The 27,319-nt window shown below is 39.6% G+C and overlaps 1 protein-coding gene across 1 annotated transcript; it reads left to right on the top strand.

Moving 5' to 3' along the window:
* The first annotated feature begins 374 nt into the window (after positions 1-374).
* HAVCR1 (hepatitis A virus cellular receptor 1) lies at positions 375-25,681 on the top strand. Its single transcript, XM_060092097.1, has 8 exons — positions 375-420; positions 2,714-3,046; positions 6,205-6,576; positions 9,742-9,840; positions 13,404-13,459; positions 16,488-16,602; positions 17,462-17,498; positions 25,579-25,681. Exons 1-8 carry the CDS (start codon positions 375-377, stop codon positions 25,679-25,681), a joined length of 1,161 nt encoding a protein of 386 aa, XP_059948080.1.
* The last annotated feature ends 1,638 nt before the right edge of the window (positions 25,682-27,319 follow it).

Raw genomic sequence — 27,319 nt, 5'->3', positions numbered from 1 at the left:
CGGGAAGTCTGGTCTTTGCTCTGGTGTCCTTGGCTAAGCCGGCCTCTGGTTTCCTTCCTGTTTGCTCCCTTATCTCCTCTGTCAGCACCTGGAGTCAGTTTGGACTCTAAGTATAGGAAAGGAGCTGGGGAAGAGGGGACTGCTTCAGAGGACACCTTTGCCTTTCTGTTGGAAGGGGCAGAGCCCTCAGTCACTGGAGGTAACAGACCCGAAGCCTTTGCATGGTCTTTTTTCCAGCAGGTAGTCTTATGTGATTCCCCCCATCAGGGTGAAAGGAGAAGTTGCAATCTGAGAATTAAGATTCGTTTTGATACCATCTGGTTTGGGGGCACACCAACCAGCGTGCTCTGTCTTTCCTTCAGGCCAGTACCATCATGCATCCGTGGATAGCCATCCTGGGCCTCATACTCCTTCTGATAGGTAAGTGAATAGGTGGGCTGTTCTTTGGAAGCGCTGAGGAAGGGGGAGTGTGTGGGGGGTGTAGGGGGTGTGGTGGGGGAGAGTAGATGTTCTTGGGCTTTGTTGGAAGGTAATGGGGTCAACTAGTGAATAAAGAACCAGGCTGACACCTTAAACCAAAGAAATTTCATAAATGCTAAGAATTACAAAATCTATGGGTAGGTGAACAAGGCACGATGCAGTACAGGATGACATGTGCTGCCATTTGTGTTGAAACCAAAAAAAGGAGTAGGTAGATGGCTGTGTATGCATGAACTACTCAAGTGCATGTAGGAAAGAGTAACAGTTGTTATCACGGTGTGGAAGGGGACGGGAAGAAGAAAAGGGGATAGGGTGGGAAGGAGACGAGTGCTTTATTGTACCATTTTGTGCCTTTTGATTTTTTTAAACATGTGCAACTATTTCTTTTAAAAGGAAAATATTTTAACTTTCCTGGGGGCGAGGGTTTGATCACTGGTTGGGGAACTAAGATCCCACATGCCTCCCGGTGTGGCCAAAAAAATTTTTTTAAAGAAAACTATGTTAATTCAAAACATTCTACGAGATAGGGGAAAATTTTAGAAATAGACATTTCCTAAGTTTTAAAAACAATCTCTAGAGGTGGGAATGTGAGGAAAGTACATTTTTAAATTATACTTCTAAAACTTAAATTTTGGGCTTCCCTGGTGGCGCAGTGGTTGAGAGTCCGCCTGCCGATGCAGGGGACATGGGTTCATGCCCCAGTCCGGGAAAATCCCACATGCCGCGGAGCGGCTAGGCCCGTGAGCCATGGCCGCTGAGCGGCTAGGCCCGTGAGCCATGGCCGCTGAGCCTGCGCGTCCTGAGCCTGTGCTCCGCAACGGGAGAGGCCACAACAGTGAGAGGCCCGCGTACCGCAAAAAAAAAAAAATCTTAAATTTTTATAATTAACATGTATTACCTTTGTAGTCCAAAAATGACATTAAGCAAAATTAAATATTTTCAGAATCCTAGTGAAAAATATAGACTCTTAATTTATGTAACAATGAGTGTTTTATTCCCAGAGCATTTCCCAAACTCACAGCTCAGTCTTAACTATGATTACCTGTTGAATCTCAGATTTCTTTCAAGGACCACCCAGACTGCATTTGGCAATGCAGGGATTTTTAAGCCACTGCCACAGGAGAGAGTTTTCCTGCCTATTTGTTTTTAAGAGGAAAAATTTAGTATTTGATCGAATATTCTCCAATTTTTTGGTTTCACCTGGGTAAGAGGACCTTACCACCTGCATTGCAGGGCTGTCATCAACTCACGAGAAAGGATCCCTGCTTAAATTTTTTGGATTGATCGTAAAGCATGATAAGCCTCAGTTCCTCCTGAAACTATTATAAACCCTTTTTTCTTAGAACTGATTTCTAAAGAGTTTACTAGGCTTCTGCCTTCTAGTCAATGATGCTTTAAGTAAAACATTAGCTCTGCTTTTTTTTTTTAATAAGAGAGGGGTTGTGAGGTTACTTTATTTGCAATAGCAATTTTTAAAATTGCAATAAAAATTGAAAATCAAAATTTTAAATGCAATAGACCTTTTTTTTTTTTTTTTTTTTTTTTGCAGTACGCAGGCCTCTCACTGTTGTGGCCTCTCCCATTGCGGAGCACAGGCTCCGGACACGCAGGCTCAGTGGCCATGGCTCACGGGCCCAGCCGCTCCACGGCATGTGGAATCTTCGCGGACCGGGGCACGAACCCGTGTCCCCCGCATCGGCAGGCGGACTCTCAACCACTGCTCCACCAGGGAAGCCCCGCCGTAGACTTTTTAAAACGGATTTCAACTGAGACAGTGATTGAATCTAGGGGAAAGGAAAAGCCACATGTATGTATTACCTATTAAAGAAGCAGATAGCTGTCAAACACAGGATGAAGTACACAAACACTCATGCATTACTGGAGTATCATTTGTTTCAAACCTTTTGGAAAGAAATTTGGTCATATTCACCAAGAGACTGAATATATTTCTCCCCTTTATCCTGATACTTTCTTTCTTGGAAATCTTTTCCTATTAGGAAATAATCCTGAATACAGAAAAACGTTTATATGATGTTTTATCTACAAATGTATCTAGTAAATAGTAATGCTGCTAAAGAATATGTTAACATAGAAAAATGCTTATACTAAATTTTAAAACTCAAGATATAGTCAGATGACTACAAACCAAAGAAGCTATATAAAGAAAAAAAATGAGAATGAAATTAAAGTTAAAATATTGAGACCTCATGCTCAGGTTTCTCTTTATTTACAGATGGTGTAACGTCTTACCCACGAGTGACTGGAGTGGTGGGTCAGTCTGTCAGGCTACCCTGCACCTATGGTGGAGAAGTTGTGAGCATGTGCTGGGGCCGAGGGGCATGTCCTTTAACTCACTGCGGAAGTGACATTATCTGGACTAATGGATACAGTGTCACCTTTCAGAAGGACAAACGTTATAAGCTAAACGGAAACATTGGTGGAGGGGATGTGTCTTTGACCATAGAGAATGCAGCCCAGGCTGACAGTGGCTTGTATTGTTGCCGTGTTGAGAAGAGAGGGTGGTTCAATGATATAAAAATCACCCTAGACTTGAGTATAAAGCCAGGTGAGCTTGTCTTCCTCCTTCCTTTGATCACTTCCTGTGGGTTCCCAGAGATAAGAGTTTTCTGTTTGTTATTAACTTTCTCTTCTTTAATAGGGAAAGAGGAGGTTCCTATAATCTTGTTTTCTAATAACTTTTGGAATAGAATAACTTCTATTTGTGTAGAATGAAGTGTTAAGACCCAACATGGTCAAAAATAAATAAAATAAATAATAAATTAATTTAAAAAAAAGACTAACCTTGATTCAAGACCATAGTCTAGGATCTTCCCAGTCAGCAAACTATCTCCTAAAGCAGTGCTTCAAAAATGCTAGTTGGTTCATGAAAAAGCATTCACTGTTCTACAGTGAAATATAGTGAACATTTTTATGGAGGTAAATTTATTCCACTTGAAGAACTGCCCTTTTCTCTGAGGTTATGTCTTAGAAGAATTCTCAAGTGTCCTTTCTTAACATTTCAAGACTTACAGAGAATTCATATGTATAAAATAGGTAATATAAGGTCCTGTCAAGTAGATATATCATTTGGCTTTAACAATCTATCAATTCAGTCTTGTTGCATATACATTGTATAAGCCTATATAGTTTCACCCCCTCCCTCTGTCCTGTCTTGGATTTTTTGAAGCATATTTCACACCATATCACTAAATTGACTGTTGAAAAAATAAAATGGCCTTATTGCAGTATGAAAACATTTGCATCTCAATAACGTTCACCTGTTGCTTTTAAGAATTTCATAAAATCCAAAAATCTGGGAAGTTTACATTTTTCCACCTTGATGTAGACATCCTAATTTTTCTTGCCATTTGATGAAAGGAGCAGGTTCTTCAGGATTTCCTGGTTTCTGGTGGTCTTTCCTAATGAATCTTCTCCCACTAAAGTCTTCTATTGACAACAGAATCCAATACCTGTGGCCTTCATAAGCTATGACTCTTTTTTGATTTAAATGAACTTGATATTGCAATCTCCCAACTTTTGTACTTGGCTTGTGTCCTTTATAAAGGCAGGTAAAATAAGGTCAATTCTGATACAGCAAATAGCTGACTCTGGGGAACCTATATGTAGGAGGCAATTTAAGGAAGCCAAAAGAGGCTGGCGCTATAGACACGTGATGAAGCAACGTGTGGAGAAGAGATTATTTTTGGAGTTGTGAAATTATCTGATTGGTCTGGCTGAATATTTTTTAAAAAGTATAGAGAAAGAAATTAGTAGGGGACTTTTTGTTTGTTTGTTTTTGTTTTGTTTTAATTTATTTATTTTTGGCTGTGTTGGGTCTTTGTTGCTGCGCACGGGCTTTCTCTAGTTGCAGACAGAGGGGGCTGCTCTTCATTGCAGTGCGTGGGCTTCTCATTGCAGTGGCTTCTCTTGTTGCGGAGCACGGGCTCTAGGCACGCAGGCTTCAGTAGTTGTGGCTTGCGGGCTCTAGAGCGCAGGCTCAGTAGTTGTGGCGCACTGGCTTAGTTGCTCCATGGCATGTGGGATCTTCCCAGACCAGGGCTCGAACCCTTGTCCCCTGCATTGGCAGACGGATTCTTAACCACTGCACCACCAGGGAGGTCCCAGTAGGGGACTTCTGGAGTGCTTAGAAATTCTTTAATAGATGAATATTTACAAAGCCACTGCTCTGTCCAGTGGGAAACGGGTCCGTAACTGAGCCAAAGTGACTCTCTGCCTCCAATCCAATTCTTTGCTTAAGTTTTCTTGCACTTTTCACAGAATCAGCTTACTTTTCAACCTTCTGTTAGGGGTCTTCCTCAGCAGCTCCTCTACCCTTAGTTTCCTAGATTCTTCCTCAGGAAATACTTACCACTAAGGAAGACACATTAGTTAAACAAGCCAATTAGTTTTCTTCCTTTTTATAGCCTTTGATCAGGCTTTTTTGCTTTCTTCCTTCTTTCTCTAGATTTGATTTCAAACTGAAGGAAGGGGATTGGATTGCACTCTTCTTAAAAACCTCTGACTACACTGTTAGAGCAGGGTCAGCAAACTGTAGCCCTAGGACCAGATCGGATTATAAAACAGACTCACCAACAGTTTTATAAATAAAGTTTTATTGGAACACAGCCACACCCATTAGTTTATATACTGTCTGTGGCTGTTTTCACACTGACAGAGTTGAGCAATTACCACTGAGATCACAGGACCCCCAAAGCCTAAAACATTTACTAATGCCTTGTACATAATAGACACTCATAAATATTTGTTGAAAAAAACGTTTTTCTTCTTTAAGGCAAAAATTAGTTAGTTTCCAAATTAAATTGACTTCAATCCCTCAAAAGAGTTTTCATACCAATTGTCTCCTATTCAAAAGATTTGAGGTTCTAATTTATAGTTAGTAGAGTTGAAATTTAAGAATACTTCTTGTGGGCAAAAAAGATGCCTGGTGAGAAAAATGTACACATTCTTGATTCAATCCTACAATTTCTGCTTTTGTGCCAGGCGCTGTGTTTTGGGTTAATCCTAGTTACAGTTCTTCTCTGGGTAGCTCTGAGGACTTCAGTAAGTGGTTTGGAGTCCTATACCATTTCTGACTCTGGAAAGAGACAAAGTCATTACCTTTTGTTATTATCCCTTAGGAAGGAAGGAACCTTAAAAGGTCTAGTCCACCTTCAAACCAAACGCACAAGGCATCTATGTTATCTAGCGTATGTTAATGGTGTGAATTAATCCACAATTACGATGCAGGTCTGTTGGGAGGGTACCCTTAGGACTGAGTGAATGGAATGCTATTTATTTGGTAAATATTCTGGTTCTTGGGAACTACTATTTAGGTCCTAGTTACATGCCACTGAGGACAAACACGGCTTCGGGCTCTAGACTTTTTCCCCTACCTCACAGACGTTTATGAAGATACATAAATCTGATGTGCGGGACTAGTCTTTTCAAAGGGCTATGATACAAATCCCAGGTGTCATTTTTTTATCTCCAAGCCTCCCCATATATACTCCTTTCAATGCAGCTGTGTCCTTGTTGTGAACATGTCTTCGCTCCCTCCTCAGTCACAGATTGTAGTTCACCAATGAGGAGAACTCTGAGTTCATGGGAGATAAGTGCTCACTTCTGCCTGGGGACAGTCCCAGTGGTTGTGTTGGTGCACAGGCCCAGCACTCGACTCTTGTTTCCTGCTGCTTGATGAATCCTTGCTTTTATGTTGATTTCTAGCTCCACCTACGACAACAATAATGACCACTACTATTCCACCAATGACCACCACTACTACTACTCCACCAACTACCACCACTACTACTCCACCACCAATGACAACCACTACTGCTCCACCACCAACGATGACCACTACTGCTCCACCACCAACTATCACCACTAATACTACTACACCAACAATGATCACCACTACTACTACTCCACCAACTACCACTACTACTACTCCACCAACAACTACCACTACTACTACTCCACCACCAATGACGACCACTACTGCTCTACCAACAACGACGGTCACCATTGCTCCAGCGACAACGAGGGCCTCTACCTCTGCTCTTCCAGTGCCAGCACACACAAAGAACCTCCAGCCAGGTAAACAGATGTGCTTCTGAGCCCAGCAGGCTTTAAAGGAGAGGATATAGACCATCCAGGGTGTTGTGTTAAGGCAGAAGTGCAATCTGGCGTAAGGATTTGAACAGGCTTCCAAACCTGGCTTCACAGAATCTGTGAACCTCCGTCCCATGTTATAGTCACCTTTTGTATGTATAATCATCTTCAGAGTGAGGGGACCCTATAGCTTTTTATCAGATTCTCAAAGGAATTCATTAATAGCAAAAAAATAAAAATAAAAAGGAATAAAAAAGCCAGACCACTGATCTTGGACATCTAAGGAGGATGGTGGGGATTTGGCCCAGTTGAACACAGACTTATGAGGAAAAATAGGGAATGCCAGAACAGGGTCAGGTGAATGAGATTCTGTCCTTACAAGGAGCTCTGAATAGAGATCATTTAATCCATTCTGAAGTCTCACCCAACACTTGAGGATAAGATTTCAGTGAAGTTAATGTTTACTCTGTTTCCTGTGTCTAGAACCATGCTAACTGCTTTACAAGTATTAAGCCACTTCATTCTTATGACAATCCTATGCCTTGTAGGTGTGATTCAATCCTATTTTACATTTGTGAGGACCAAGGCACAGAGTCTAAGTTCAGTGTTGACAGTCATACGAATAGGAAATGGTTGAGTCAAGATTGTCCCCTTTAATTTGAATGTTGGGGCTTTGCTGCCTTCTATTATGAACATAGAGCTTATGTTTGGATGAATTTGTCCTGATCTGACATTCTCACTGGAAAAGCCTTCATACAATTACCCTGTCTTTTCAGGTGTCAGGGTGTCGGTGACTTACACAGTTTTGCTTCTGGCATCCTTTAGTTTATTTATGTAGCAGAGTAATGCTATTTATACTGATGACAAAGTAAACATCAGATTTAAGGACTATGGGATTTAGAGTGCACACATTTTTTTTTTTTTTCAATTCTGGCTACATAGTTCATAGTTCAACTTTTTGTTAGATTAAAGTTTAGGTTAATACAAGTGGAGAATAATTTGACTTAAAGCTGGGGAAATAGCTTGCCATTCTGAGGACATGTTTAGGTTCAAACTTTCTATTTTTCGGATTAAAAATGTAACTTTTTAGTGGAGATTCTCAAAGCCTCCACAACCCTTTGGCACTTTAAAGTGGCCCTGGATCCTGAGGAATAACACAAATGTCACAACATTTTAGCCGAAAAAGTCTGATGGAACATATTGATTTCCCTTCATTCCTGTTGAATAATGTCTATATTCAACCAGGAGGGATCTGAAGGATTGGACTTTGAACTGAGTTTTAAAGAGACATCTTTAGGTTAAAACTGGGATTTTAGAGCCATAAAACTTTGTAAGAAAAATAGTTTTGTTCCAGGCAGCAAACACACTAGAGCATCTGTTGACTTTCTCAATATTGATTTAGCTTCTTAATAGTTTGTGCCTGCAGAGGTGGATGGCTTAGTGCTCCTTGTTTGGTGAACATGTGTAAGTTACAGCCTTTGTTTAAAGCCGAGTTTCAGAAGGAAAGTGTTTGTTTATGTGACCTCCTGGGGGATAGTATTAGTTGAGTCTTAGAGGCATCCTGATAGTTTCCTAAAGAGTTTGAGTTTAGAGTTGAACTTTACAATATAGAAAGGAGGTGAACACTGGAGCAGATCCAGGGCAGGGGAATTTATCTTTACATCCATTCCCTCTCTGTGCTCTGTGCCCCGTCCATGCTAGTTGCCTAAAATATTCATGCACTGGTTGGATGTAAAGTTGTAGGAGCAGAGAAGAAAAGAAAGATGACCACATAGACCCAAACTAGGGGATGGAGTTAAGCTCAAGAGGTCCTTTGCATGGACTTAAGTTGACTGAAGATGCTGATCATCTGACTTTCTGATTCATCCTGTTCTTAGTTCCTATTGTTCCTAAAGAGAGACACATCCTGTTACAGATTTGAGCATTAGAGGAAAGCAAAAACAAACAAACAAACCCCACCAAAAACAAAAGACAGTTCAAAACAAGAGAAGAGATGATGTTGAAATGTGAAGACCATGGTGGGGGAGTGGAAAGAGAAAGACCAGTGAGAGGCAATGAGGAAAGCCCAGGGAACTCTTGGGAACTCTTGTCCAGCCAGCACCACTAACTTGCTCTAATTTTCTGTGGTGCTCTAAGAGGAAGGGATGTAAAGATCTTATAAAGAGGCAAGTGGTCAACTCTGCAGGTAACGTGAAATGTCTGATAGAAAATAAAGAAGAGACTTCAAGAAAGGAAAAGGAAACATAACCCTGAGAACTCTTGGTGAAGCTTTTTGGTGAGAAATGGAAGATGAATCAGATAACACAGGAAATCAGTCTTATAAAAAGAGTGACCAAAACACAACTGCAGAAGGAGCCAAGGTACCAGGAACATTGCTTTGAGGCTCATTACCAAGACTCAGACATTGGACAGTACTGTCACCTTAAAGGGACCTCAAGGAGTTAAATATTCTCAGTATGTTTTCCGTGCTGGTCAGTGTGTGCATCTCCCTGGAAAGATGTGTGGATGGATAATTAGGAACTTGAATAAGGTGAAGAAATCCAGACTGGGGTTCTTGTGATGCGGGGAGAGTGGATTAGTGCCCACCTCAAGGCCCTGCTCCACAAAAGTGCAACGTCATTGGTATGAATAAAAGTTTAGGGCTTCCCTGGTGGCGCAGTGGTTGAGAGTCCGCCTGCCGATGCAGGGGACAAGGGTTCGTGCCCCAGTCCGGGAGGATCCCACATGCCACGGAGCGGCTGGGCCCGTGAGCCATGGCTGCTGAGCCTGCGCATCCGGAGCCTGTGCTCCGCAACGGGAGAGGCCACGACAGTGAGAGGCCCACGTATCGCAAAAAAAAAAAAAAAAAAAAAAGTTTAATTGGGTGTCCTACATAAGATGCACTGTTGTAGGCTCTAGGGGGATCCTAGGAGTATAAAAAGTGAAATAATTCTGTCTATTGATAAGCTCTCCAGATCATTCCCTAGATCAGATTTATTCATGATAATGAAATACCTATATGGCAGTATAACACCTGAAGGCCATCCTTGAATATTTTCTAAGAAAGAGTCAAAGGGTAACTCCTGATTTTAGTTTTGTTTTTTACTTTTCTTGGGGGTGGAAATTTTCCTCCACAAATTGAACACCATTCTCCCATTCTTGTCATTCCAGTAGCTTCTTTATCTTCTCCAATGCAGAGAGCGGAAACCCAGCCTACCACACGGCAAGAAACAAATATAACCGGCTCACCATCGCACTCTTGCTCAACAGGTAACTTCCGTTTCTTTCCTGAACACCTGGGAGCTTTCAAATTTTGATGAACATTGGCACATTGTTAAGAACACATATTCTGGAATAAGACAGATCTGCCTTGAGTGCCAACACTGGCTACTCCAGTCAGCTATGCGACTTGAACAAACGTCTTACCCTCTTTGAATCAGTTTTTATCCTTTGTAAAATGGATGGAATGTTACTGATTTTGTAGAATTCTTGCAAAGATTTAGTGAGATAAAGATCTTGGGACACCGTTAAAAGGTAAGTGATAGATTTAGTGGCAATTATGACTATTACTTAGAATGTCCAGAAATACATACAACTGAGCGGCATAGACAGCTTATATCATTTGGGAACATCCACATGCATATCAGTATTTTTCTAAATTAAATGAACCAGCTTTGACTTCAAACTTAGTATTGGGCTTACTCCCTTGGGCCAGAGCCTTAAAACAATTAAATCCAAACGAAGCTGGTCCGGACCAAACTGGTCACCTGTGTTCATGCTTCCTCTAAGACCCAGAGGATATGTAGAGCCAGGAGGCTCCCCTTCTGCCTTGTCAAGTTTTCATTTCACATGGACACTTTAAGATGGGTTGAGGACACATGACACTGGCACCAAAGAGGCATGCCCCACTGAGATTCTGCTATTCCACCCTCCAAAAGTCTTCCCCACTCTCCCCAATTTGGGTAGGTCCATATTCTTTTGAGATGTAAGATTGACCTGTCTTTCCTGTGATGGAGAAAGGTGATGCTGAGTCCTGTCATCTTTCCCAGCTACCTCTATTACCTATGGTGGTAAATTTGGGGAGTGCCACATGCGGAACCCCTTTGTAATGCAGAGCTAGCTTATGTGTCCTTGTGCCTGTGATGCATCCAAACAAGGTCAAGCTTTGCAAGACTCCTCGTGCATATGGCTCATCGTGCTCAGGAGTTGCCAATCTGTAGTGGACCCCCAGTATGGCCTACCTTTTGCCAGTCATTCCTGGAAGCTGATTAGTTTAAAATGGACCCAAAGTGAAACTCAGAGAGGGACCAATTCACTTGGGATTAGCCAAAGGTGACATTTGGTTTTGAAAGTGGACTCCTTAGTGTGAACTGTTTCCGGGCACAGAAACAAAGTAAAAGTAGATTAAAATACAAAGTGACAGCAGTAGGAGCAGCTGCAACCCACACTTCTATGCGATGAGGAAGAAGAAAGTAGGAGTGGAGAATCATTCTCTAAAATATGTCACTAAAACCTGATCAAAGTAGAGCTTTCCAGAATGGAACAGACATTGGAGGAGCTGTGTCCCCATGACTTCTGTGACTGCTGCCATCCTGTCAGTGTCTGTGAGGCTCTCCAGCCAAATCCTTACAAGTGCCCCAGTCAGAATTCTGTGGGTTAAAGCCTCACAAAGCAAAGAATGTTAATCTGGAAGGAAGTTTGGGCATCATATGGCCTGCTACCCACCTTTTGACAGATGGATGTGCCAGCAAACTGTCATATATTACCTATTTAATTCTTTCAGGGCAGACCTTCCTCATTGCCATTGCCAGACTGGGGAGGCTCTTTAGTTCTGCTTTGGGGATTGACAGCTTCCAATTCAACTGTCAGTTACTAGCTGCGTGCCCATGGGCAAGTTGTTGCATTCCTCATTGCGTGTTTGTGAGGAAGGAAGGACGTGATGTTTGGAAAGTCCATTGTACTGTGTTCCTCCCCCTATTGCTCCTTTCATTATAACATAATAGTAATAGCTGATATTTGTCTAATATGGTGTTTACTGCATCTTCTAATGTGACAACTTTATGAGACAGACAAGTGCTATCAACAGCTTGTAGTTCAGGGTTACCCCAGCTAGAAATATAAATATATACAAATACATACATACATACATAAATGTATATGCAAAGGACCTGATCAAGGTCACATTGCCAAGGGACATTGTCAGCACTGAAGTCAAGTTTTATTTGACTCAAATCCATGCTGTTTTTTTTTTTTTATGCTGTTTTTGCAACATCATCCATTCTGTACCTGAAGGACTTACTTAAGGTTATAACACAAGTTATACACAGAGCCTAAACTGTAGATATTGTCTTTGGCTCTCTAAGTAGTGTCGGAATGAATAAAATGTAGACACAGTAATGTAAAGTGTAAAAATTTGGGGGGATATAGTTAGCCCAGTTTCATTGCCACTGGACAGTGACTTTTTTTTTCTTCTTTTTGCGGTACACGGGCCTCTCACTGTTGTGGCCTCTCCCCCGTTGCGGAGCACAGGCTCCGGACGCGCAGGCTCAGAGGCCATGGCCCACAGGCCCAGCCGCTCTGCGGCATGCGGGATCCTCCCGGACCAGGGCACGAACCCGGGGACTCTCAACCACTGCGCCACCAGGGAAGCCTGGACAGTGACATTTTTATAGCTTTGTCAGTAGTTAGGGAATTTGTAAGACCTGCAGTATTTTCACTGAATAGGAATGCAATGTGTGTGGTGGTTATGAGCTGAGGCTATGGTCCTTTACTAGAGTTGGAAACTTTAACCATTTCAGATCTGTTTCCTCATCAATAAAATGGGGTTTAAAAAATTGGTATAAGGATGTAAAGTGCTCAGTAAAAAGAGAAACCTGTATTTGACCTATAGTTGCTTAGGAGGGCCAACAGTATATGTTCTGTATAACAAAAGAGATATTTCAAACACTATTAAAATTTGGATATTCAAAACTTTAGGCATGATATCCTTTTATATTGGGGTTTTAGGTAGTATAAGATACTTTGGCCTTGGGGCTGATATAACGTATTTTCTAAAGCACTTCTGCAACAATGTCTAGGCACTGTGGCATATAATATAGGAGTTGGATGCCACCTATTTCAGATATCTTAGTACATTTCACACACATTTTGAATGTAAAACCAATGTAACAACTATTTTGAACGGGGTGGTTCTGCTCTTTGGATGTGCAATGGCCTCTGAGCATCCTCACTGGCAGCTTCTTAGCTGTCATGAAAATATTGATTACATAACTTTAAGTGGCAATTTTTTTTTTTTTTTTTTTTGTGGTACGCGGGCCTCTCACTGTTGTGGCCTCTCCCGTTGTGGAGCACAGGCTCCGGACGCGCAGGCTCAGCGGCCATGGCTCACGGGCCTAGCCGCTCCGCGGCATGTGGGATCTTCCCAGACCGGGGCACGAACCCGTGTCCCCTGCATTGGCGGGTGGACTCTCAACCACTGTGCCACCAGGGAAGCCCTAAGTGGCAATTTTTAACCTAGTTCTGATAATGGGCCACTATGACTCCTCTAAAATTGTATGTAAACTTTCTGTGTACGTGCATTTTTTTCCACAGAGAGAAAAAAAAGTGTTCATTTTGGAAGGGTTCATGACAAAATGGTTTAAGAAGCACAACCTTACAGGTTAAATTAATAAATGTTAGTAACTTGGTATAACTCTTGCAAGCCTACAGCATTTAGCCATATGATTATTCAACTTTTCATTCATTACCAGAAGGCAATGTGAATATATTTGGTGTTTACAGTGAAAATTCAATACTTTTTGTCTTTCTAATTCATTTTCCTTCTTGTTGAGCAGATGGGTATGGCACTGTGACCCAGTCTCCAGATGCCCTTTGGCATAACAATCAAACTGTAAGCATATTCCTTCCTACTTTATTAGCCAGATTCACTTTTATGTCTCCCTGGAAGCAAGTTACATTTAGAGATTGTTATTGTAAGACTAGTCCACACATTTCAAATAAAGGAAGAAAAGAATTTGACTCTTAAATAGGGATGCTTTAACTAACTTAAAAAGTTTATATAGATACACTAGTTGTCAGAAATACCTGAAAAGTGATATTTTACTCTCTACACACACACACACACACACACACACACACACACACACTACAGACTTTCTCCTGCCCAGAAAGTTAGAAAAAAAGTGTGAATTAATTCAAGGATCTTGCGTTAATGTTACATACCAAGGGCGACTTCAGTGATCGTTAGAGAAATAACGTGCTTTGAATTGATGTGGTGGAATGGGGGCCATCCCAACTAAAAGTGTTATATAAATGAAAGTGTGCTTGCTTAAACATAAGCCCCCTAATATCCTTTCAACCCAATTGTCCTCCTATATAGAAATTTTGAGGCCACTTCTGAATCTTTCTATACATAAACCTCCCCATATGATGACTTATTAAGGTCCTAACATCTTGAAAAACTTTGTGATTCTATAGGATGTTGTCATACTTTTTCCACAGTTAGATTGAGAAAAATCTAAGGGGCTTTATTCTTATAATGTTCATCAAAACCTCATCTTTCTAAGTTAGAAGAATTTATCAATAGGTCCTTTACTGTTGGCTCCCTTGGGTGAACCAACTTTCCTTTTACTATGTGCAAATAATTCTTAGAAGCAACAAACCTAAAGAGCTTCAGGTATGAGAGTAATCCCGATCACAATTGGAGAGAAGTTGCAGCATGGCCATTGTAAGAGAAATTCAAGCTCAGGCAAAGTGGGGTTATTTAGTGTGAAATCAAACGGCCTTATGTTGCATACCTTAGTGACAATGAGAGCACCACTACATAGGAGTGATATTGAAGATTTTAACAACTCATGGTATGGGCACTGATTGATCTGATGGATATGTGCTGAATTTGTATATGCCTGTTAAATAGCAGAACTGCCACAATGTAAATGACTGTTATATTGTTATAGCTGGATTAAGAAAAAAGAAACAAACATTCTGAATGATGAGATTGTTCTTTACCTCGGTTACTGGCAGGACAGGTATGTTTAGCAGCAAGTAGAAGCAATATAGGAGCAAGTTCACAACAGGCAAAATCATGGGCTTTTTGTGTCTTGACTCTGAAGATGTCAAGGTGTCTCCCAGGTATCCTGAAACCAAGCAGCATATATTTCGACCCAGTAAATCAACTTCCTGAACTCCATATTAGGGGGAGAATTGAACAAATACGTGAAGATGTATAAGAAAAGATGTTCATTGCTGCTATTTATACTCATGAAAATGTTATAAACAACCTAAATGTTCAATAATAAGGGATTAATTACTTAGTCAATTAAGCATGCCCGCTTATTGCCATTAAGCATGTTGTCACTGCAGTGCATTTACTGACATGAGAAGACAGTGTTGATTGTTAAATGAAAACATGTACTTCCAAAATAGTGTAGAGACTTCCCCGGCAGTCCAGTGGTTAATAAGACTCTGCGCTTCCAATGAAGCGGGTGCTGGTTCGATCCCTGGTTGGGGAGCTAAGATCCCAAATGCCGTGCAGCACGACCAAAAAATGTGTGTGTGTGTGTGTGTGTGTGTGTGTGTGTGTGTGTAGTGTATATACTGTAGTATATATTGAATATAGTAACTGCTTCTGTTAAGAAAAACACTAGGATAAAATTCTAGAAGAGTATGTAATGAAACATGGTAATAGTGGCTGTTTCTGGATGTTGGGATTATGGTTGATTTTTGTTTTCCTTTCTTTATGCTTAGCTGCACATTCTAAAATGAAACTGCGGTTTTCATGTAACATAATATTTTTTAAAAGGAAGCAAAGCCTGCTTCCTGTAACTCCATGTTCCATGTAACCACTTTACCCCCCACAAGTAAGGTAATTACACAGCTTTTCCCTCCCAAGACACTGGCTGTTCCCCCTTTAAGCAAGGACAGCTCATATGCTAAGTCACCACCCTTTGTGTTCCTCATAGTGTTGATCAGGAAGTACCTAAATTATCTTTCCCAAGAACCCTATTTAATCTGCATTTGACAGACAGAGAAACAGAGGGTCAGAGAGGATAAATAACATGTCTAGGGTCACACAGCAACTAAGTAAAAGAGCTGGAATTTTGACTCCAGAGATTAAACTCTTATGCAGGAAGAGACTTGAGACTTAATCTTTTTCTCTGATCTTCACTTTCTTTCTGTTAAAATACCTACCCCGTGGGGCCTCTTTAGGATTAGAGTTAAGTTATGTAAAGGGGCTGAACATGATGCATGGCGTATTTCAGTTTTATTCCGGGAGGTGATGGTCCCTTATGAACCATACTAGGGGATTTAAATAAAGTTGTATTTCTTTCCAATTGTGCAGCATTTTAATTGTTAAGCAGGGCCATGTATATGAGCATCTACTTTCAAGTCCATTTATAAAGACATAGATGGAATCTTGAATTCTAGTTAAAAAAAAAAAGTTTTGTAATCAAGGGCCAATTTTAATAATTGAACACATTCACATAGCTGGAGATAACACCACCACGTCAACTTATATAGGAACAAAAATTGTTGTTTTCTTTTTTAATATCATAAGAGGATTATTTATGAAAATAGCTTATTAATTTTTTAAAATAGGTATAATTTACATATAATAAAGCACACTCATTTGAAGTGTACAGTTTGAGTTTTGACAAACGTATACACCTCTGTAAATACCACCACAAGCAAGAGATAAAACATTTCCACCATCCCCAAATACATTTTGAATTCTAAATTGTCTTAGAATTTCACCACATGGTTATAACTTTAAATCATTTGGTCTTACCCCTCATGATCCAGAACTAGCCAAAGGCCAATAAAGATAAGTGTGTCTGTGTACATTATTTTCAGAAATGTTTTCTACCAATAATTCTAAGATTTTTTTTTTCTTTTTTTTTTTTGATCTGCTGATCAAGCCTGTGACGCTGGCACAAGATCCATGGATAAGCACCAATAAGGGAGTCTACATTGGAATCTGTGTTACTGCCTTGGTATCATTGCTCACATTTTTGGTTTTCATGATTAGCAAAAGTAAGTCACCTCAGGACTGTGCCTGCGGGAGTTTTCTTGAGCCAAACTGCCTGTAGCCCTACACACCACCTGATTTGAATTTCACATAACTTCCTTGTTTTTTACCTTGTTCTTTTTTTTATTTTTTCTTTATCTTAAAATTATTGTCCCATAGAGAGAAACATGATATTTAAATTCTCCATAGGAGAAATTAAATATGGAGAAATAAGCACTGGTTGGGTAGAGTTGGGGTTTGGAAGGCAGCAAACCATTGTAATATATAAGATGTGTTCACTCCTCCTTTCCCCCTTCCCTCAAGAACCAAGTTTTGTCCCTATAGGGGGTGAAATTGTTGAGGGTGTTACAACACCCACTTAACAGAAGAAGCAAATGGGACATTGAGAGGGATACATGATTTCAGGGCTAAGAGTAGAACAAAGGGGTTCACAAGGCAGCCATCCAGGGCCTCCTGGTCTCCTTCCACCAGTTGGGCGTGTGTGTAAAACCTGTCACCTATGGAAGAATCACAATCCCCCATTTTTTTTACAGTGAAATATAATTGCATTAAAGTAAGTTGGGACATGTGGGTGAATACACTAAACTATTAGTAAGCATGAGATACTTTATACTAAGGGGCTTATTTGGCTCCTTCAGATTCAAAAAAAGTTACCTGGAGTTATCAGGCGAGGGTCCAGATTGGTTTTTTTCCCCTTCTTTTTAAAAATATTTTCTTGTAAATTAATTTTTTCAGCTTCTGAGGTCTGTACAGATTTTGTTCATATCAAAGTAATAACAGTAATAATATACTTGTTTGGAAAAAAAATCTCATGAACTCTGTGTCTTACATGTTTAATTTTCTCTCACTTCTTCCCCAATTTAGGATATTTTTGCCTGGGTAACAAGGTGGAGCTACTACGGTAAGGTTGAAAGAGTTTGTGTCAATGCCTTTTGATATTCTTACTCTAGTAAAAATAAGGATAATTTCTCTCTCCCTCTCTTTTCCTTCTGAACTCTCCATTTTATACTCTGGATCCTGAAAAATCTAGTATATGGGCACCTCCATTGCTGTCTAACCTTCCAGTGATATATATATATATATATATATATATTTTTTTTTTTTTTTAAGGAGTTTTGCCTTTTTTTTTAAATTTTTAATTATTTATTTATGGCTGTGTTGGCTCTTCGTTTCTGTGCGAGGGCTTTCTCTAGTTGCGGCAAGTGGGGGCCACTCCTCATCGCGGTGCGCGGGCCTCTCACTATCGCGGCCTCTCCTGTTGTGGAGCACAGGCTTCAGATGCGCAGGCTCAGTAATTGTGGCTCATGGGGCTAGTTGCTCTGCGGCATGTGGGATCTTCCCAGACCAGGGCTCGAACCCGTGTCCCCTGCATTGGCAGGCAGATTCTCAACCACTGCGCCACCAGGGAAGCCACTCCAGTGATATTTTTAGCATCTCTGTATTTCCCTGGAATTGCGCCCGAACTGCTCCAGAAACAATACGTCAAACCTGACCGCTTAGAGCAAGAGAACTAAATTGCAGATTTTGTTTGATGGGACATTTGAATGGGTTGTTTGGTTTGTTATTTGATTTCATTCAGTGCTTTGTTTATTGAGTGTTTATTGAATGCCTACTAAATTCCAAAGAGATGGACAAAACAGACAGAAGCGTATAAATGAATAAGCAGGGTACTTTTAGAACTTGCAGAGAAATGCCATGGGGAATACAGAGCAAGGCAATAGGCTATGTGAGTGAGCCCCAAAGGAGCAGAAGGCAGTTCTGCAAAGATCTGGAGGAAGATGACTCCAGGCTGAAGACATACAAAGGCAAAGGCTAAGGCACATGCTTCCAGCTCCCCACCCTTCCCACCATCCCCATTGTTACATGCCCAGCCTGCTCTGTTCCGTTACATTAGTTGTTGGGCCTCATAGCGTTTGAATTTTTTGCAAATCTACCCCACTGCCCAGTGAAAAGTGAAATCCTCTTTATATGCATTCATGTAGTCATTTCCCCAAACACCTGTCTGTAATGGTAGGAAATCTCTGCCTACTTCCAAATCCAAATAGCCTGCTTCATTTGGTCCAGCTTGGACTTTTTTTTTTTTTTTTTTTTTTTGAGGTATAGTTGTTTTACAATGTTGTGTTAGTTTCTACCGTAGAGCGAAGTGGAGTTCCCTGTGCTATACAGCAGGTTCTTATTAGTTATCTATTTTATACATATTGGTGAATATATGTTAATCCCAATCTCCCAATTCATCCCTCCCCGCCCCCGCTTTCCCCCCTTGGTGTCCATATGTTTGTTCTCTACATCTGTGTCTCTATTTCTGCCTTGCAAACTGGTTCATCTATACCATTTTTCTAGATTCCACATATATGCATTAATATACGATATTTGTTTTTCTCTTTCTGACTTACTTCACTCTGTATGACAGTCTCTAGGTCCATCCACATCTCTACAAATGACCCAGTTTCGTTCCTTTTTATGGCTGAGTAATATTCCATTCTATATATGTACCACATCTTCTTTATCCATTCATCTGTCGATGGGCATTTAGGTTGCTTCCCTGACCTGGCTATTGTAAATAGGGCTGCAATGAATATTGGGGTGCATGTGTCTTTTTGAATTATGGTTTTCTCTGGGTATATGCCCAGTACTGGGATTGCTGGGTCATATGGTAATTCTATTTTTAATTTTTTAAGGAACCTCCATACTGTTCTGCATAATGGCTGTATCAATTTACATTCCTACCAACAGAGCAAGAGGGTTCCCTTTTCTCCACACCCTTTCCAGCATTTGTTGTTTGTAGTTTTTCTGATGATGGCCATTCTAACTGGTGTGAGGTGATACCTCATTGTAGTTTTGATTTGCATTTCTCTAATAATTAGTGATGCTGAGCAGCTTTTCAAGTGCTTCTTGGCCATCTGTATGTCTTCTTTGGAGAAATGTCTATCTAGGTCTTCTGCCCATTTTTGGATTGGGTTGTTTGTTTTTTTGATATTGAGGTGCATGAGCCATTTATATATTTTGGAGATTAATTCTTTGTCTGTTGATTCCTCTGCAAATATTTTTCCCATTCTGAGAGTTGTCTTTTCATCATGTTTATACTTTCCTTTGCTGTGCAAAAGCTCTTAAGTTTCATTAGGTGCCATTTGTTTATTTTTATTTTTATTTCCATTACTCTAGGAGGTGGGTGAGAAAAGATCTTGCTGTGATTTAGGTCAAAGAATATTCTTCCTATGTTTTCCTCTAGGAGTTTTATAGTGTCTGGTCTTACATTTAGGTCTCAAATCCATTTTGAGTTTATTTTTGTGTATGGTGTTAGGGAGTGTTCTAATTTCATTCCTTTACATGTAGCTGTCCAGTTTTCCCAGCACCACTTATTGAAGAGACTGTCTTTTCTCCATTGTATATCCTTGCCTCCTTTGTCATAGATTAGTTGACCATAGGTGTGTGGGTTTATCTCTGGGCTTTCTATCCTGTTCCATTGATCTACATTTCTGTTTTTGTGCCAGTACCATATTGTCTTGATTACTGCAGCTTTGCATTATAGTCTGAAGTCAGGGACTCTGATTCCAGATCTGTTGGGTTTTTTTTCTCAAGATTGCTTTGGCTATTTGGAGTCTTTTGTGTCTCCATACAATTTCAAGATTTTTTGTTCCAGTTCTGTAAAAAATGCCATTGGTAATTTGATAAGGATTACATTGAATCTGTAGATTGCTTTGGATAGTATAGTCATTTTCACAATATTGATTCTTCCAATCCTAGAACATGGTATATCTCTCCATCTGTTTGTGTCATCTTTGATTTCTTTCATCAGTGTCTTACAGTTTTCTGAGTACAGGTCTTTTACCTTTTTGTGCAGGTTTATTCCTAGGTATTTTATTCTTTTAGTTGCAATGGTGAATGGGATTGTTTCCTTAATTTCTCTTTCTGATCTTTTCTTGTTAGTGTATAGGAATGCAAGAGATTTCTCTGCATTAATTTTGTTTCCTGCAACTTTACCAAATCCATTGGTTAGCTCTAGTAGTTTTCTGGTTCTTTAAAAATTGCCATTGGTAATTTGATAAGGATTGCTTTGCATCTTTAGGATTTTCTATGTATAGTATCATGTCATCTGCAAACAGTGACAGTTTTACTTCTTCTTTTCCAATTCGTATTCCTTTTATTTCTTTTTCTTCTCTGATTGCCGTGGCTAAGACTTCCAAAACTATGTTGAATAATAGTGGCGAGGCTGGACATCCTTGTCTTATTCCTGATCTTAGAGGAAATGCTTTCAGTTTTTCACCATTGAGAATGATGTTGCTGTGGGTTTGTGGTATATGGCCTTTATTATGTTGAGGTACCTTCCCTCTATGCTCACTTTCTAGAGAGTTTTTATCATAAACGGGTGTTGAATTTTGTCAGAAGCTCTTTCTGTGTCTATTGAGATCATCACATGTTTCTTATTCTTCAGTTTGTTAATATGGTGTATCACATTGATTGATTTGCATATATTGAAGAATCCTTGCATTCCTGGGATAAATCCCATGTGATCATGGTGTATGATCCTTTTAATGTGCTGTTGGATTCTGTTTGCTAGTATTTTATTGAGGATTTTTGCATCTATATTCATCAGTGATATTGGTCTGTAATTTTCTTTTTTAGTAGTGTCTGTGTCTGGTTTTGGTATCAGGGTGATGGTGGCCTCGTAGAATGAGTTTGTGAGTGTTCCTTCCTCTGCAATTTTTTGGAGGAGTTTGAGAAGGATGGATGTTAGCTCTTCTCTAAATGTTTGATAGAATTCACCTGTGAAGCCATGTGGTCCTGGACTTCTGTTTGTTGGAGGGGTTTTAATCACAGTTTCAATTCCAGTGCTTGTGATTGGTCTGTTCATATTTTCTATTTCTTCCTGGTTCAGTCTCGGAAGCTTATACCTTTCTAAGAATTTGTCCATTTCTTCCAGGTTATCCATTTTATTGGCATAGAGTTTGTTGTAGTAGTTTGTTATGATGCTGCGTATTTCTGTGGTGTCTGTTGTAACTTCTCCTTTTTCATTTCTAATTTTATTGATTTTAGTCCTTTCCCTCTTTTTCTTGATGAGTTTGTCTAAAGGTTTGTTTATCTTCTCAAAGAACCAACTTTTAGTTTTATTGGTCTTTGGTATTGTTTCCTTTGTTTCTATTTCATTTTTTTTTCTGCTCTAATGTTTATGATTTCTTTCCTTCTACTAACTTTGGGTTTTGTTTGTTCTTCTTTTTCAAGTTCCTTTAGGTGTAAGTTTAGATTGATTATTTGAGATTTTTCTTGTTTCTTGAGGTAGGGTTGTATTGCTGTAAACTTCCCTCTTAGAACTGCTTTTGCTGCATCCCATAGATATTGGATCATCGTGTTTTTGTTGTCATTTGTCTCTAGGTATTTTTTGATTTCCTCTTTGATTTCTTCAGTGACCTCTTGGTTATTTAGTAGCGTATTGTTTAGCCTCTATGTGTTTGTGTATTTTTACATTTTTTTTCCTGTAATTTATTTCTAATCTCATAGTGTTGTGGTTGGAAAAGATGCTTGATACAATTTCAGTTTCTTTAAATTTACCAAGGCTTGATTTGTGACCCAAGATGTGATCTATCCTGGAGAATGTTCCATGTGCACTTGAGGAGAAAGTGTAATATGGTGTTTTTGGATGGAATGTCCTATAAATATCAATTAAATCTATCTGGTCTTTGTGTCATTTAAAGCTTGTGTTTCCTTATTAATTTTCTGTCTGGATGTTCTGTCCATTGTTGTGAGGTGTTAAAGTCCCCCACTATTATTGTGTTACTGTCAATTTCCTCTTTTATAGCTGTCAGCACTTGCCTCATATATTGAGGTGCTCCTATGTTGGGTGCATATATATTTATAATTGCTGTATCTTCTTCTTGGATTGATCCCTTGATCATTAGGTGGTGTCCTTCCTTGTCTCTTGTAACATTCTTTATTTTAAAGTCTATTTTATCTGATATGAGTATTGCTACTCCAGCTTTCTTTTGATTTCCATTTGCATGGAATACCTCTTTCCATCCCCTCACTTTCAGTGTGTATGTGTCCCTAGGTCTGAAGTAGATCTCTTGTAGACAGCATATATATGGGTCTTGTTTTTGTATCCATTCAGCGAGTCTGTGTCTTTTGGTTGGAGCATTTAATCCATTCACATTTAAGATGAGTATCGATATGTATGTTCCTATGACCATTTTCTTAATTGTTTTGAGTTTGTTTTTGTAGGTCCTTTCATTCTCTTGTGTTTCCCAATTAGAGAAGTTCCTTTAGCATTTGCTGTGGAGCTGGTTTTGTGGTGCTGAATTCTCTTAGCTTTTGCTTGTCTGTAAAGCTTTTGATTTCTCCATCAAATCTGAATTAGATCCTTGTCAGGTAGAGTATTCTTGGTTGTAGGTCTTCCCTTTCATCAGTTTAAATATATCAAGCCACTCCCTTCTGGCTTGCAGTGTTTCTATTGAGAAATCAGCTGTTAACCTTATGGGAGTTCCCTTATATGTTATTTGCCGTTTTTCCCTTGTGGCTTTTAATAATTTTTCTTTGTCTTTAATTTTTGTCAGTTTGATTACTATGTGTCTCGGCATGTTTCTCCTTGGGTTTATCCTTTCTGGGACTCTCTGCGCTTCCTGGACTTGGGTGGCTATTTCCTTTCCCACGTTAGGGAAGTTTTTGACTTTAATCTCTTCAAATATTTTCTCGGGTCCTTTCTCTCTCTTCTCCTTCTGGGACCCCTATAATGGAAATGGTGTGTTTTATGTTGTCCCAGAGGTCTCTTAGGCTGTCTTCATTTCTTTTCATTCTTTTTTCTTTATTCTGTTCCACGACAGTGATTTCCACCATTCTGTCTTCCAGGTCACTTATCCATTCTTCTGCATCAGTTATTCTGCTATTGATTCCTTCTAGTGTATTTTTCATTTCAATTATTGTATTATTCATCTCTGTTTGTTTGTTCTTTAATTCTTCTAGGCCTTTGTTAAACATTTCTTGCCTCTTCTTGACCTTTGCCTCCATTCTTTTTCTGAGGTCCTGGATCATCTTCACTATCATTATTCTGAATTCTTTTTCTGGAAGGTTGCCTATCTCCACTTCATTTAGTTGTTTTTCCAGGGTTTTATTTTGTTCCTTCATCTGGGACATGGTCCTCTGCCTTTTCATTTTGTTTGTCTTTCTGTGATTGTCCAGCTTGGGCTTTAAACAGGTCTTTCTTCAATTCCAAATCCATCCCTCTTAAGCTGCCAGCTGTTATTCCTAGTTCTCTTTCATTGGATGTTATTACATAGTCTTTCCTATGTCTGAGTTAATCATATGAGCCAATCCACAGAACATGCCTTGAACTATGCCAAACATATTGCAAGTGTTCCATAAACATTGGCTTTTATTATTGCAGTCATGCCCTTCACAGCAGTGAACCTGTAAACCCCCTCACAGGCACTATTATTATTCTTAGTCTACAGATTGGAAAACAGGTTTAGAGATGTTAAGTGACATCCGAGGTCACACCCCACAGCAGGTAAAAGACTCAATCTTATGTCTCTTAGAGTCCAAACCCCATACTTATAGAAAATTTTGACTATCTGCTTCCAAGAATGGAAGAAAAAAAATACTCCCTACAGGCAGAAAAGCATGAAAGGTAGCCTCCTTTTAGTTTATTTTTGTCCTTTTGCTGTTAACTTTTTTTTTTAAGTTTCACTTTTTGTCACCTAATTAGAAAAGAAAATATTTATTTTAGGAAATACTGTATAATACGGAAAAGCAAAGCAAAGCAAAAAAAAAAAAAATGAGCATTTCCCCATGAAGTTATTTTTGGGGCACCTATATCACATTGACTCATTTTGAGCTACTGACACCTAAACGGTTTCCACACATGTGTGACTCATCTGTTTAAAGATCAGAGCTGAGTGAAGATGCAGTACATCTCATATCATTTCTGGGCAGGCTTAACTAATAAAAAGTAGTAACTATATACACTACAAATTATAAATAGTAGCAATATCAAAATTCCACAAATGACCTATTCATACACTTGATGTGTGAGCATATGTGTTATAAAAGTCATTTAACCCATGGCTTTCTAATTTTAACCATTAAGGCATGGTAAGATTTTTGACTCCATGATCTAGTATACACTTAGATGAAACAATACTATTTTAATATACCAGTATGCTCTGATATTTTGTATACTTATATATATTTATCTTAAAAACAGGATATAGACCACTAACTAGATTTAATAACCCTCTCTAAAGGGTCACAGTCCACAGCTGGAAAAACACTAGCCAAACCATTTCCTAGCCACCTTTGAGAATATGTATCCTGGTTTAGTACTTCAATTTGATGTCTGATATTTGTCTTCTTAGATTTTCTCTCTTTGTTTTTTTTTTTAATATTTATTTATTTATTTGGCTGCATCGGGTCTTAGTTGTGGCACATGGGATCTTCTTTGAGGCATGTGGGATCTTTTGTTGCAGTGCATGGGCTTCTCTCTAGTTGTGGTGTATGAGTTTTCTCTCTCTAGTTGTGACACGTGGGCTCCAGAGCGTGTGGGCTTTGTAGTTTGCAGCATGAGGGCTCTCTCATTGAGGCCTGCAAGCTCAGTAGTTCTGGCACACGGGCTTAGTTGCCCCACGGCATGTGCAATCCTAGTTCCCCGACCAGGGATCGAACCTGCGTCCCCTGCATTGGAAGGCAGATTCTTTACCACTGAACCATCAGGGAAGTCCCTAGATTTTCAATTTTTGTATTCTACTACATGAGACTCTAGAAGGAGAGCAGTCTGAGGTTTTTGAAACTACTGCTGAGGTTTTCTACCTGCTTATTAAACAGACTTTCCTGAAATTTCATGTTCACAACTCTGAAAGCTTCTATTTATTTCATAGGCTGTGTGAATGGGGTTCTGGGAAATGCAAATACCCAATCTTGCTTGAACATAAACAAATGCACTGCTCATACTTGAGAAGTGGTCTGCTTTTCTCTTACTCATGTTATTCTTTCCGTAGTGTGATTCCGTTGAGGGACTCTCACATTGGAGCTTTGAAAAATGCAGCTCTGAAGCCTGCCCGAGCAGAAGACAATATCTACATTATTGATGACCTTCATTAAGTCATGGATCCAGTGGGCTTCTAAGGTGTTATGCCCTTGACTGTGGAAGACAGTGACCAGATATCACTGTGCCAGAGTCCTTTCATGAAGCAGGACAATTTTTCGGTCAGTTTCCCATGGCATTCCAACCAGTCAGTGACATGGGGTAGAGTGAGTCTAGCTCATCTGTGTACCGTCAACCTCTGTAACATTGTCCTAATTTTTTATACTAAAACTGGCTCAATCTTTCTGGTCATTGCAGAGCTCTCTCCAAAACATGAAATTTATTCCTTAGAATTGTACATTCTCTTTAGACCCTATGAATCCTGTTTTCTATCAAGAATTCTCCTTGGGGAGACAGAATAAACACTACTACCTCAATTACCAAAGCTGTCGAGAAGAGCTGAATACCACTTAAAATCAGCAAATCCAATTTGGGACTTAAAGGACTTAACTTGGAAGCGTTTCATGATTGTCTTTTTTTTTTTTTTTAATCAAGCAACTTCAAATGTTATATTCCTTAGGGCCCCCAAGGGTTTCAAATCATGGGAGTGTACAGGTTTTTATTTATGCAATGGGAAAATAGAAGTGAATGTGATTTTGCCATTATAGGTAGATCTGGTTTCTCAGGGCTCTGGAAATAGAAGTGCTTTCCCTGGGACCAGGATGGGTATTTTAGCAGTTAGAAGAAGCTAGCATAGTGAGTGGACCATGGAGACACCAGGGGGAAAAAATCAATTGCCATATGATTTATGCTATTTCTGCTACATTGGTGCCACAGTTCTAGGCACTTATGTAGACAACTGGCAGACTCTCTGATGTAATTTTTAGAACGAGGCAGAGTGGAAATAAAAGGAAAAAAGAGGGGGAGGGAGTAGTAAAAGAGGCTTTCTGACTTAGAAAAGCTAGTTTGCAAATATAATAGTGTTGTTTGAGAGTGTTACCAGTTTCAACCGAAATGCTAAATTGTCCTCAAACCACTTTGATTTTTAAAATTGTTTTGGAAGGATAAAGGGTCTTTTTCATATTGAATCAATTCCTGTGTTATATCTTTTTCACAGCTCAATTAAATTTTTGGTTTTTCCAGAAGAGTTAGACAAAGGCTAACAATAAGGATATTTTTAGTCACTAGGAGCATTTCTACATGAACAGTTAACAAGACTGGAAATTAATTTCAATTTGAGTAAACCCTGAAACAACTCATGCTTGAGTTATTTGGGAGGTGATCAGAGCTACTCACACCAAAGTGGTCCATGAGGGCTGGATGCTTGTTTTTGAAGGCAGTGTTCTTGGCACTTCTGTGGAGTTCTGGGAAATTAACAGGACCTCTGAATAAAAGTTATAGGGGCAAAGAAGATTGCTAAATATTGTATACTAGTTTTCCCAAGTGAGACCAGACTGATCTAGTTTAAAAAATTATGTTCCAACTACAGGGATTTTTTTTAAAAATTCAAGACAACATGTATAACCATAGTGATTTCAAATTAATGTCAAGATGTATAACTTCTCTGAAAAGAGCTAACATCAGACTGCATCCCTATGCAGCCAGGGCCCCACTAGATGGCACCACATCCCTTAACCACCACCCCCCCACCCCCACCCCCCAGCCCTTGCCTTGCCTGCAGGCTCATGTTTGTTACCTGCTTTGTGGCTTGTGGG

This window comes from Mesoplodon densirostris, chromosome 3 (assembly GCF_025265405.1).
Source record: "Mesoplodon densirostris isolate mMesDen1 chromosome 3, mMesDen1 primary haplotype, whole genome shotgun sequence".
Lineage (NCBI taxonomy): Eukaryota > Metazoa > Chordata > Mammalia > Artiodactyla > Ziphiidae > Mesoplodon > Mesoplodon densirostris.
Note: the sequence above shows the minus strand (reverse complement) of the source record. Positions and strands in the feature narration are given on the sequence as shown.